Source organism: Opisthocomus hoazin, chromosome 28 (genome assembly GCF_030867145.1).
Source record: "Opisthocomus hoazin isolate bOpiHoa1 chromosome 28, bOpiHoa1.hap1, whole genome shotgun sequence".
In the NCBI taxonomy this organism is placed as follows: Eukaryota; Metazoa; Chordata; class Aves; order Opisthocomiformes; family Opisthocomidae; genus Opisthocomus; species Opisthocomus hoazin.
The window spans coordinates 3,704,858-3,717,286 of NC_134441.1; the positions used below are offsets into that span (position 1 = coordinate 3,704,858).

General features: G+C 66.2%; 1 protein-coding gene across 1 annotated transcript; it reads right to left on the reverse strand.

Annotated features, from left to right (window-relative positions):
• Positions 1-3,911: 3,911 nt before the first annotated feature.
• Positions 3,912-11,956, reverse strand: C28H2orf42 (chromosome 28 C2orf42 homolog). Its single transcript, XM_075444869.1, has 9 exons — positions 11,861-11,956; positions 10,355-11,189; positions 8,997-9,113; positions 8,604-8,708; positions 7,362-7,466; positions 6,146-6,253; positions 5,289-5,389; positions 5,050-5,212; positions 3,912-4,191 (listed from the first exon to the last, which is right to left on the reverse strand). The coding sequence occupies exons 2-9, from the start codon at positions 11,175-11,177 to the stop codon at positions 4,052-4,054; spliced, it is 1,662 nt and encodes a 553-aa protein (XP_075300984.1). The 5' UTR covers positions 11,178-11,189; positions 11,861-11,956; the 3' UTR covers positions 3,912-4,051.
• Between the last annotated feature and the right edge of the window lie 473 nt (positions 11,957-12,429).

Sequence of the window (12,429 nt, forward strand, 5' to 3'; positions counted from 1 at the left end):
AATGGGGGTACTGGGAGGATATTGGGACCGAGCGTGCTGGGGGGATGCTGGGAGCAGTGGAGGATGTTGGGGGCACCGGGGGTACTGGGGGGATACTGGGAGATACTGGGAGGGACAGTATTGGGGGGGTGTTGGGAGCAGTGGGGGATATTGTGGGAGTTACTGTGGGTACTGGGGGGATACTGGAAGATACTGGAGGTACTGGGAGGGATAGTAGTGGGGGAGAGCTGGGAGGAGTGGGAGATGTTGTGGGGGTTAGTGTGGGTACTGGGGGGATACTGGGAGATACTGGAGGTACTGGGGGTAGTGAGCGATACTGGGGGGTCCTCGGGAGCATTGAGGGTAGCGAGGGATACTGGGGGGGTACTGGGGGATGCCGGGGGGTAGCGGCTCGATGGCTGGGTGGACACCCGGGACCAGTGGTGTCCCGCAGGGGTCTGTACTGGGACCAGTGCCGTCCAGTGTCCTCACCAGTGACCCTGGCAGTGGGATCCAGTCTCCCTCCGCCAGTTTGCCGAGGGCTCGGAGCCGCGCGGGGCGGCCGCCACGCCGGAGGGACGGGGTGGCACCCGAGGGGCGGGGGGGTGAACCTGGCGGGGGCCAGCACGGCCAAGGGCAGGGTCCCGCGCCGGGATCGGGGCGGCCCCCAGTATCCAAACTGGTTGGGGATGGGGGGTGCCCTGCCCAGAAGGACGGGGGCCGTCGTCCCTGCGTGTGGCGGGGGGAGGACGCGGCGGCCTGGCGAGGTCCCTTCGCCCCCAAGCCGCTCTGTGGTGCTGCGGTGGGGGGCACTGGGGGATACTGGGGCGATGGGGGCACTGGGGGGAATCGGGGATACTGGGAGATGTGGGGGAGAACAGGGGCATCGAGGGGGATGCTGGGAGCACTGAGGGCTACTGGGTTAATGGGGGCATACTGGGGCGATATTGGGGGTACTGAGGGCATACTGGGGGCATACTGGGGGTAATGGGGGTATGGAGGGATATGGGGGGTACTGGGGAATCAGAGCGATGGGGGTAATGGGGCTACTGGGAGCGTTGGAGGTCATGGGGGGTACTGGGGTATACTGGTGGCTGCGGGCGGCTGCCGGGAGGCCCCAGGGAACCCTGGGGGCAATGGGGGATACTGGAGGTTACTGGTGGGCACTGGGCGGGCACCCGTGTGGGACTGGGCTGGAAGCAGGGGAGCACCGGGGGCGCGGGGGGCTGAGGCGCTCGGGGACGTCGGGGTCACCCCCACGGACGGGGGAGGGTCTCAGTGCCCTTGTGCGGGGCCGTGCCCCCCCAGGAGCTGCCGCCCCCCGTGCCGGGCTGTCCCCCCCTCACCTGGTCCTCGTGCCCCTCGTCCCCCCCCGTGCCAGCCCCCCGGGCCACGCGTCGCCCCTCGTGCCCTGCCCCTTGTCCCCCCTGTCCCCGTTGTGGCCCTGTGTGCTTGCTGGGGGTCTGGGGGATGTTGGGACATGGCTGGGGGGACATGGGGTGGTGGGGATGGGTGTTGAGGGTCCCTGGGCAGGTTGAGCTCCGGCTACGGGTGCCAGTGCTGTCCTGGTTGGCCCCGTCCCGTCCCCGGTGCCACGGTGGCTGCTCCCGGGACGGGCACGGCCGGTGCTGACTTGTGCCGGGGCTCAGCACCCCTGAGGTCCCCTCTGCGGGGCCTCTGCATCCCGCAGCCACCGTCCCGCGTCCCTCATCCGCCATCTGCCATCCCGCACCCACCCTCCATCGTCCTGCACCCACCATCGTGCAGCTGTCACCCGCCATCCCCCGTCCCTCATCCCGTATCCGTCACCCCGCACCCTCGGCCCCCCCTCCGCATCCGCCATCTCCCGTCGGTCACCCTCCATCCCTCGTCCCGCACCCTCCATCCCCTGTCCCACACCCTCCATCCTTCATCCTCCATCCTTCTTCATCCTCCATCCTGCATCCCCCATCCCGTGCCCTCCATCCCCCCTCCGCCATCTTGTATCCCCCCTCCGCCATCCCCACCCCTCTCCCCGCCGCCCCATCCCACGCAGGGTCGGGGGGCTGCTCCCCTGGCTGGACACCCCCCCCCAGCCCAGCTGTGGCCTGGGACCCCCAGCAGCACCGAGCCTTGCGGCCACTGGGACGCTGGTTTTGAACTGGGAGAGGGAAAACGCAGACTGGATCTGAGGAAGCGATGGTTTTGGGGGCGGTGGGTGCCCCCTCCCCAGCCCCCCCGGGCTGCGGGCCCCCTGCCCCACTCTGCATCCATCCCTGGCCGCGGTGGGGGGGCGAGGGGGTGGCAGGGGGCCCCTGGGCGCAGGGCTGCCGCTAACGAGCCCAGCTGCGCTAACGAGGCAAGGGGTCTCAGGTGGGGGGGGCGGACCCCCTCCCCAGCCCAGCTGCGTCCCATCCCGGGGGCTTCTTAAGCGGCCCTGGGGGCTGCTGGGAGTTACTGGGGGCTGCTGGGAGCTCCTGGGTGGCACTGGGGAGCAGGCTGCTGCTTGCTGGGAGGTGCTGGGGGGACCTGGGGAGCAGGCTGCTGCTTGCTGGGGGCAACTGGGAGCTCGCTCCTTTTTGGAGGCTGCTGGGAGCTGGTTCCTGGGTTCCTACTGGGAGCTGGGAGCTCTTTGCTGGGAGCTCCTGGCAGGTTACTGGGCAGTGGGTGCTCTTTGCCAGGAGTGTACTGGGAGCCTAGTGAGAGCTGGCTGGTCCTTGCTGGGAGCTACTGGGATGCTATTTGGCAGTAGGGAGTCTTTGGTGGGAGCTACTGGGCTCTGTTCAGGACTGTGCTGGTGTCTGGCCCAGTCTGTGGGCGGAATCCTCCAGTTTGACACTGGGCTGGGGCGGTGGGGGCTTGCTGGGGTGCTGCCCCAGCTTTTCCCCCCTGACTGGGTGCCGGGTGGCTCAGGGTGGGGGGGACACCCATGATGTTTTTTTTTTATCTTTGCAGGTGGAGCTGGTGCTGGAAGAGCTGGAACGTGTGTGGTCTGTGCGGGCAGGGCCCCGGGGTGGGGGTCTGGGGGCTTTGGCCCCACCTGAGGCGTCCTGGGGGGCTGCCTTAGCTGTTGTGTGTGTGTTTGTGTTGCAGGAGGAGCTGGAGGGGGTGAGGTGAGTGTGGGCAGGGTTGGGGGGGCTGCCGGTGATGTTGTGTCTTTGTGTTGCAGGTGGAGTGAGGCCCTTTGGTGGCGATCAGTGAAATTCTGGTTTTACACATGAAAATTCAGGTTTGTATGGAAAAGGCAGCCTTGTGCACCCACTGAGGACAAGCAGGAAGGGAGCAGGAGCTCTGCAGATGGGATGCAGCCACAGCAGGCAGGTGAGGAACCCCCTGGCACGGCAGCTCCCTGCCACACACCACAGAGCATGGTGTGGGGTGGAGACTCTGGCGATAAAGGGGGAAGAGATGGCTTTCTAGAAGGGATCAGCAGCTTGTCTGGCCCCCTGAGCCCACTGGTTCTGGAGATGTTGGCAAAGTGGTGTCCTTCAGTGACCTTTTGTTGTTTGCCTAGCATGTGAATAGGCAAAGGCACCTCTGTGGAGAAGGCTCCTGGCCTCTGAGGTGTGAGCACTGCTCTGAGTCTGTGCTGTTTAGTTTTTGTAAGCTTTATCTTTAAAAGTGAAGTGAGGGAATTTTGCATCCATACTGAGAAAAGGTATGTGTGAGCGCAGTTAGCTGCTCCACCTGGAATGTAGAGAGAAAATGAGAAGATGTGGGCCAACAGGGAATGTTTTGGAGGAGAAGAAGAAAATACAGTGGGTAAGTGAAGGGAAATGGCACCTCTGCCTGTGACTTATTGGGCTGGGCTCCTCCCCCCTTGGGTGAGAGGAAGGTCGGAAAGCTGTGCAGAGAGTCTGTCGCTGATGTTTAGAGGTCGGCGGGGCACTTTGTCCCCTGTTCGCGTGCGTTATGATGTGCCCGTGCTTTGTTTCAGACACGGGAGCGCCCTGTGGAGCCGGCAGCTGTCCCAGTGCGACCGAGCTGTAAGCGGCGGTGCCGAGGGACGGTACTTTAATGAAGACGTTAAACGGGACGGGACCCCCGGCTGCCTGAGCACGTAAGCCCCGCCGCCCCCCGCCCCCTGCGGGGTTCAGGTCGCGCCCAGCCGGGGGGGGTCCCTGGCCGCGCCCCCCCGCCGCCCGTACTGGAAGCGGAGGCGGAGCTCGCCGAGGCGCGCGCGCGGCAGGAGGCCGGGGATCCACTCGATGACGAAGGGGGCGGAGGCGGGGCCTGGGGAGGGAAGGGGCGTGGTCTGACGCGGGACACGAGTGTGGGTCGCCCCGCCCCCTGCGGTCGCGTGCTTTAACCACGGTTGTGTTTTGCCCCCGCAGCTCTGCCGGCGGTCACGTGACCGGTCACGTGACGCAAAGGCCCCCTCCCCCTGGTGAGATGCCGTGTTCGCAGCCTTGGTGGGAGGGGGCTGGAGGTCCCGGCAGAAACTATCTCGTGAATGGGAGATTTTTTTTCTGGGGAGGGGGGCGGGAAACGACGTCGGCAGTGGCAGCGGCAGCGGGGTCTGCCCCCCTAGGGGGGGTGGTCTGTGCCCCCTCCTGGGGGAGAGGGACCACCCCCCTGGGTGGGGGTCTGGGGGGGCCCCTTGGGGCTTCAGGGCTCCCCCTGGGTGGGGGTGTGGGGGGAGCCCCTTGGGGCTTCAGGGCTCCCCCTGGGTGGGGGTGTGGGAGGGGGTCCCCTTTGGGTGTGGGGGAGGGGGCCCTGGGTGGGGGTGCCACCCTCTTTAGTGGGGGGCTGGGGGGGCCCCTTTGGGTCTGGGGGCCCCTTGGGGTGGGGGAGGGAGGGGCCCCTTATGACTCTGGCTCTTGGGGGGATGGAGGGAGGGGGGCCTTGGTGGGGAGTCCCTGGGGGGAAGAGGGGGTGGTTCCGGGTTGTAGTGGTGGTTGTTGGTCTCAGGTACGGTGGCAGTCCTAGGGGGAACTGGGGGGAGGAGGGGGGCTCTGAGGGCTCCCTGTGCTCTGCAGCTCCTCAGGGCTCTGGGTCTGGGCTGTGGGCTCTCCCTGCTGGGCTGTGTCTGCGTGGGGTGGGTGCCCTGGTGGGGGTGGGAGGCTGGCAGCCCCGGCTGGCCCCACTCACCCACGCGGAGGAAGGTCTGCAGCTCCAGGGGCCGGATGGGCGGCTGCTTCTCGGAGCACCCCAAGGCCGTGGCTGTGCTCTCCACCTCCACCCGGGGGCACCTGAAGGGCTCGTAGGTGCCGTCCCGGGTCTGGATGAAGCTGCGGGTGGTCTCCAGCGGGAGCTGCGGGGGAGCCCCTGCCAGGTGAGGAGGGGGGCTTGGGGGGAAGGGGGGCTGGGGGGCTGCCTCAGCCCCTTACCTGGGGAGTGTCGAAGATCTGCTTGACCTGCAGGAGGCTGGTGATGTGCCAGGTGTACTTGGAGAAGGTGCCCAGGGGCAGGGCGTCCCTGCGGACAAAGGCTGTGGGGAGGGAAAGGGGGGGGTCAGGGTCCCCCAGGGCCCTCCCTTGCTTGATCCTTCTTTCTGCTGGGGCTGGGGGGGCAGCCCCCTGGCCTGGGTGTTGGACTGGGTGGGTGTCAGGGGCAGCCCCACTGCCTGGGTGCTGGACTTAGGTGCCGGGGGCTCTTCCCAGGGCTGGCTTAGGGGCAAGGAGCTGCTTGGGCTCTGCTTGTGCTGAGGCTTGGCTGGGGATGGAGGGGGCAGGGGGGGATGGAGGGGGCAGGGGAGGCTGGGGGGAGCTGCGCCCCTGCTGTGCTGCCAAGACTCGCTGAGCTCTGCTGGGAGCCCCCAGTTTGGGCAGGGGCCTGGCTTTGTGCTCTGTGCTGAGGTGGGAGATAGATGGGGTGCAGAGCTGTGAGGGTGCTGGGGTGGGTGCTTGAGAGCTGCCTCTGGGCACAGAGGCACTGGGGAAGGGAGTCTCTGCTCTGCGGGGGGCTGGGTTTGCTCCCTTAGCCCAGGCTGGGGCTGCTCCTGTGCTCTGGGAAGTGCTGGGTGTACTGGTGCCTGTGGGCAGACTGGTGCAGCAGAGTGGGTCCTGTGTTGCTTGAGTCCTCTGCTCTGGGGCTTCCTCACCCAGCTCCAGAGGCTCTCCCTGAGCTGCAGTGAGGGCAGAAGCTGCGCAGAGCCAGCGGGGAAGGAGGCAGCGGGGGGCTGGTGCTGGGCTGTGCCTCCCCCAGCAGCCTCCAGGAACTGCTGGCAGGGGGTTCTCCCCCTTACCTGTGGTGGAGTTGGGCAGCCGCTTCTTGGAGCTCCCGCTGGAGATCCTCTGCTGCAGGGCATCGAAGAAGGCCTGCGGGATGTGGAACACCAGCGGCTCTGGCTTGCCTGTGGGGGTATGAATGAGAAGCTGTGGGGTGAGGGGAAGGGAAGGGGGGGTGGGGGCCTCACTCCGGTGTCTGGCTGCCTTCCCAATAAAGTGTTGGCTGGAATTCAGAGCCTGGTGCCTCACTCTCTGTCCTCTGCCTCTGGGTGCTGGTGCTGTGACCGGGGGGCTGGGGGGGGGCCCTGGAGGTCTCTCTGAGCAGTGCCCCCTCTGTGTGCTGCTGGAGCCAGCCCTGGGTCTGTGCTGGAGGCTCAGGGGTCCACTGCTGGACCTGTTCTGGTGTTCACACCACAGCTGCCTTCAGAGCTGGTCAGGGCTGAGGAGAGCTCAGGTCAGCGCTCAGTCCCACCATGCCCCCAGCACGATGGGCTGGGTCCTGGCTCTTACTGCTGGCAGCTTGCTGGAGCCTGGGATGCTTGTGCTGGGTGCCACCTTGCAGGGTGGGAGTCTTGGGTGCTGGGGCCAGAGCTGCTCCCCTGTAGGTGCCCTCGGGGCCCCTCTTGAAGAGCCAGCCAGGCACGGCTCTCCCCCAGCCCAGGCTCAGGCAGTCCAGCCCCTGTTAAGGTTCCCAGAATCCCAGCACAAGGTGCTGCTGCTGTCTTGGTGAGAGTGGGGTGGGTGCTGCACCCTGATGCCATCACCCAGGGCTCTATGGGCATGGGGAGCCCCCAGCCCTGCTCTGAGCAGAGCCTGGCCTTTGGGGCGTGTGGGGGGCTGAGGAGGATGGCAGAGCGCTCTGGGCAGCAGTGACAGCAGAAGGGGACTGCCAGCGTTTCTGAGCCCTCGCACCACATCCAGCATCGTGCTCCACTTTTACTGCACCTCGCTGCACCTCCCCTCACCCCCTCTGCGTGGGCCCTGGCTGAATTCCAGCCCAAACCAAGCTCTTAGGGAATTCCTCCCCTCCCAGCATCAACCCTGGCACCAGGCTGCTGCTGAGCACCCAGCCCACATCTAGGGAGTGAACCAAAGAAGTCCATCAATTCTGTGCAGGGCAAAACAACGTTTGCTCCAAGCTGGGCAAAACTCTCGCCTCCCTGGGGGCTGGCAGCGAGGTCGTGCCGCCCGGAGCTCCAGGGGAGCGGCGTGGAGCCGTGCCTGGAGCCTCACCCTCAAACTGGTAATGCATGGTCTGGTGGATGCGCTCGGTGACGCTGGCCAGCCAGTCCTGGAAGGAGAGGGTCACCTGCGACTCGTCCAGCAGCCGGGCGCAGCCTGTGAGGGAGAGGGCAGGGAAATGGGGAGCCGCGGCGGCACAGACGCAAAGTGCCCAGCCAGGAGGGCAGAGCAATGACCGAGACCGTAACTGAGACCGTAACTGAGCCCGTAACTGAGCCCCACAAGCACAGCTCCTCTGTGACCAGCTCCCTCCCAGCATTCCCCACCGCACCGACACACATTTCCCGAGCAGCGCAGACACCGCTGCCTGCGGCACACAGACCACAGAAAGGCAGCGCCGCTGCAGCAGCGGCCATCGGCTTTTGGAAACAAAACCAACCCCCGGCCGGCTCGCGGCAAGAGCTGCCGCCTCGGCACCACGCACGGCCCCGGGACCTCTTCACCCCCTATCCTGAGAGCCCCGACGCTCCCCAGGGCACACGGGGGCAAAACTGACCCAGAAAAATCACAGAAGGAGACATATAAGAAAGAGAAAGAGAAAGAGAAGGAGAAATAATATGAGAAAGAGGAGTAATGCAAAATGTGAGAAAGAGGAGGAGAAATGTGAGAAAGACAGAGACATATAAGAAAAAGAGGAGAAACAATAAGAGAAAGAGAAACAATAAGAGAAAGAGAAGGAGAAACAATATGAGAAAGAGAAGGAGAAACAGAAGAAAGAAATATAAGAAAGACAGAGATATAAGAAAGACAAAGACACATAAGAAAGAGAAATATGAGAAAAAGACAGACATATGAGAAAAAGACAGACAGGGACATATAAGACAGGGACATATTAGAAAGACAAAGAGACATATAAGAAAGAGAAATGTAAGAAAGGCAAAAATATAAGCAAGAGAAGGAGAAATATAAGAAGGAGAAGGAGACAGAGATTCAGAAGGAGCTACAGAGATTCAGAAGGAGCTTTCCACCACTTCCTCGGCCAAACCTAAAGCCAAGAGGACCAACAGCTCCCACCCAAGGCTCCCACTCCGCCCCGCCTGACCCGTGTCTCCCGTCCCTCTGCTCCGGGAGGGCACCCAACCGCGCCCGCAGACGCAAACGCCGCCTGACCGCGCTGCCCCGCCACCGGCCGGCCCCTCGCAGCTCGACGCCCACCGACGAGGACGCCCGCGCCGTCTGTCGCCCACCGCCACGCTGCCGGCGCCCCGAGCCCGACGCGTGGCTGAGGCTCACCTGGTCTCTCCAGCGAGGAGGCGCCGGCCGGCTGCTTCGGGCCGCTTCTCCCGGGGGGGCTGGGGGCCGGGTCCGGAGCCAGGAGAGGGCTGGCTGCCCCCGGCCCTGACGGAGCGTTCCGGAGAGCGTCAGCGCCCGAGCCCCGGGGGCTGCGGGCTCCCCTCGCGTGGGCGCGGTGGGGAAATGGCCGCTCCCCGCAGCTCCTTCCACCACGACCCCACCACCGAGCACCCAGACCCGCTCCAGTGGCGTCGGGCACCCAGAGCCACCCAGAGCCTCCCCGAGAGCTCCCGCCCGGTGCCGGCTGCGAGCCCGGCAGGTCTCGGCCGCGCCGTGGCTTGCGGCTTCGGCCCGCGGCCGCCCCGTCCCACAGAGCCCCCGGCAGCCGCTCACCGGGCGTCGCGTCCCTCCTCCTCCTCCTCTTGGGCTTGGCCGCCGCCGCCACCTCCCCTGCCCGCGCCGTGGAGCCGGGGCTGCCCGCCGGCTGCGGGACCACCGTCCCCATCAGACCTGGAGAACGCAGCCCCCCTGGCTAACGGCACCCCGACCGCAGGCAGCAGGGCTGGGGGACACGGGGGACTCACGGTCCCCTCCCCACACCAGCACTCACCCCCCGAGACCCCCCAAATGCCTTCAGAAATCCCCCAAAGCCCCCCTGACCCCTTCCTGGGGGGGAGCGTCGAGGCAGACGGTGATTTCAACTCGCTCCCACTGCCCCGGTCGCTCTCCTCGGGGCAGATTTTCACCCCTGGGTGCCTGAAACTGGGGGGGGCTCACCCGAGGGCACCTATCGGGGTGCACAACTTCCCCCAGGGACCCCACCCTGCAGGCTGCTGCCGTGGGAGGGGGCTCACGGCAAGCTGGGCTTCCCCCACACTGCTCCAGCCCCAGGGGAGGAGGACACCCAGCTTGGGGGGGGAACCCCATTTGCCCTCCTCTTGGCAAAGCCCACAGGAACTCGCCCCCCATCCCAGCTCCCAGGGGAGCCCCCCCTCTCTGCTCCCCCACTCTGGGAGCCAGGAGAGAGCTGCAGCTCCAGAGGACTCGCTCCTCACAAAGCCTGCTGCTCCAAGTGGGAGGAGGCCGGTAATAAAGCCCCTGCTAACGAAGCACTGACGGGGAGCAGCTGCGAGGGCAAAGGCAGCGAGCTGTCAGGGCCCGGCAGGGAGGGATGGAAGAAGGAAGGGAGGAAAGGAGGAAAAGAGGAAGGAAGGAAGCAAGGGAGGGAGGAAGGAAGGGAGGGAGGGAGAAAGGGAGGAAGGAAGGAAGGGAGGAAGGGACGAAGGAAAGAAGGAAGGAGGAATGGAGGGAGGGAGGAAGGGATGGAGGGATGGAGGGAGGAAGGGAGGAAGGGAGGAAGGGAGGGAGGAGGAAGGGAGCAAGGAAGGGAGGAAGGGAGGAAGGAAGGGAGGGAGGAAGGAAGGGAGGAAGGGAGGAAGGAAGGGAGGGAGGAAGGGAGGAAGGAAGGGAGGGAGGAAGGGAGGGAGGAAGGGAGGGAGGGAGGAAGGGACGAAGGAAAGAAGGAAGGAGGAATGGAGGGAGGGAGGAAGGAAGGGAGGGAGGGAGGGAGGGAGGGAGGGAGGAAGGGGGGGAGGAAGGGAGGAAGGAAGGGAGGAAGGGAGGAAGGGAGGAAAGAATAAAGGAAGGAAAGAAGGAAGGAAAGAAGGAGGAAGGCAGGAAGCTGGTGGCCGCAGCCCGCCACAGCCCCTCGCTGCCCCCCGAACCCCCCGCGCGCCTCCGGCCCCGCTCACCGCCCGCGCCGTCGGCGAGGAGGTCGGCGAACTCCCGCGCCAGGCTCTCGTCACTGGCGAATGCGCAGACGCAGGCCCAGAAGTGGAGGCAGCGCGGTGGCGGCTCCTCCTCGGCCGGGCCGCCCTGGCCGGGCCGCGGGGCCTGGCAGGAGCAGCAGAAGCGGCGCTGGGCCGGCGTCCCGGCGCCCGGCCGCGGGGCGAAGGAGGCGTGCAGGTAGCCGAGGCCGTGCTTCGGGCTGACCCGGCACTTCACCACCACCACGCTCTGGGTGACGCGCTGCACCAGCGGCCCCGTGGGCTCGGTCGCCAGCTGCCAGAGGCTCTGCTTGGTTTCGGGGGACGCCTGCACGGAGCCCAGCACCGAGCTCTTCAGGGCGAGCGGGGTGGCCGCGCTCTGGCAGCTCAGCGCCAGCTTGATGTGCCGGCACCGGTTCTCCACCGCGCCCTGCGCTGCCGCCTTGGCGCATGCCGGCACGGAGCAGCGGCCGGAGCCGAGCTGCGGGAGGACGGTCCCGTCCGCCGCCTGCATCGCCATCTCTGAGACCCCCAGCTCCACGAAGCAGCGGCAGTCGGGTCCCCGGTCCCGCCGCCGCACCGAATACACCTGCAGCTCGGAGCCGGTGATGATCTTGACGGCGTCGGCGCCGGGCTGCTTGCGCGTGCCGCAGCGGAAGACGGTCCCGCAGGTCTTGTTCTTGCAGCTCAGGCCTCGCGTGCCGTTGTAGGTGCCGCAGCGGGGACATTTCCGGATGCCGCGGAGCGTGGCCTTCCCCAGGTCCGAGAGGAAGGAGGGCGCCTTGGGCCTCACCGGCGCCGGCTCCATCCTCCGGGAAACCTGGCAGGGCCAAGACGGGCGCCTGAGCCGACGGCCGGGACGGGAGGGACGGCGGGGACGTGGCGCTCTGCCGGGGGTACCCGCGGGTCCCTCCGCAGGCGGTGACAGAGGGGGGACAGAGAGCCCCGGGGGCAGAGACCGGCTGCCTCAGCTCCTTCCCCGCGGCCGAGGCCCAAAGGGATGACCGGGTGCGACGTCACGGGGCCGCAAAGTGCCACCCGGGGTGCGCCGGACCCCGACACTTCCAGCCCTGCCACGGCCCCGTTGCCTCCGCCTGGGAGGAAAATGAGGGTAAAATGAGAGCTTTTGGCACCACGCGGGGGGGAATAAAATGAAATAAAGGACCTGGGGTGCGAACAGAGCGGGTCGGCCCGCGTTGCAGGGGGATGGCGGGGTCTCCCCTCGCAGCCCGGTGCTCCGGGCCCCGCGCCCTTCTCCACACGCCCTCCGGGCCCTCAAGGTGCGGGGGGACGACAGGGGCCGACACCGGCCCCGAGCCCCGTCCCCTTCCCGCGGCAGGCTGGTTACTGTCACCTCACGACTAGGCCTCGGCTCGCCTCGGGACTAGGCCCGAGCTCTCTACCCGTCGCCGGGAGACCTCAACGACCAAGCCTCGCCCACCCACGGTTCCCCCCAGCCCCGGGGTGCGTGCGCGACGGTGACGTCACTACCGTGGCGTCGCGCCGCCGCTGACGAGGCGCTTCCGGTCCCGCCGGCGCCAGGCCTGCCCGCCGCCTCCCGCTCCGGCCCGCACCGCCGCTCGGCCGCTCGGCGCCCCGCCTCCGCCGGGGTGCCCGACCCTTCGCTCCCATTGGTCCGCCGGTGCCACGTGGGGCAGCGCGGGGGCGGCTGGGAGTTGTAGTCCGCGGGGGCGCCGCAAAACTCATGCGCGTTGCGGCACCCCCGCGGACTACACCCCCCAGCCGCCCCCGCGGCACTTTGGCCGCGAGAATTGACCGATTTTAGCCTTTTTCCCCCAAAAGTTCCCCGAGAAACCGCTCCTCTCCCGCCCGCTTCGGCCCCCGGAGGGCGCGGAAACACCGCATAAGAAACGAGAGCACACAGCGAGCTTCGGTTTTGTTATTTTTTGGTACTTTTTCCTTTTTTTTTGGCACTTTTTTTTCTGGTACTTTTTCTGTTTTTTTGGAAACTTTTTTCTGGTATTTTTTCCCTCTTTTTTAGCACTTTTTCTTTTTTTTCTGGTGTTTTTTCCTTTTTCTTGCACTTTTTCTCTTTTTTG

Coding starts and splice junctions, on each gene's coding strand:
- C28H2orf42 (XM_075444869.1), bottom strand. CDS start 11,177: ATGGAGCCGGCGCCGGTGAGGCCCAAGGCGCCCTCCTTCCTCTCGGAC. Junction 6,254..7,361: donor CATGCATTACCAGTTTGAGG/GTGAGGCTCCAG, acceptor ATACCCCCACAG/GCAAGCCAGAGCCGCTGGTG. Junction 4,192..5,049: donor GCAGACCTTCCTCCGCGTGG/GTGAGTGGGGCC, acceptor TTCCCTCCCCAG/GCCCCGCCTCCGCCCCCTTC.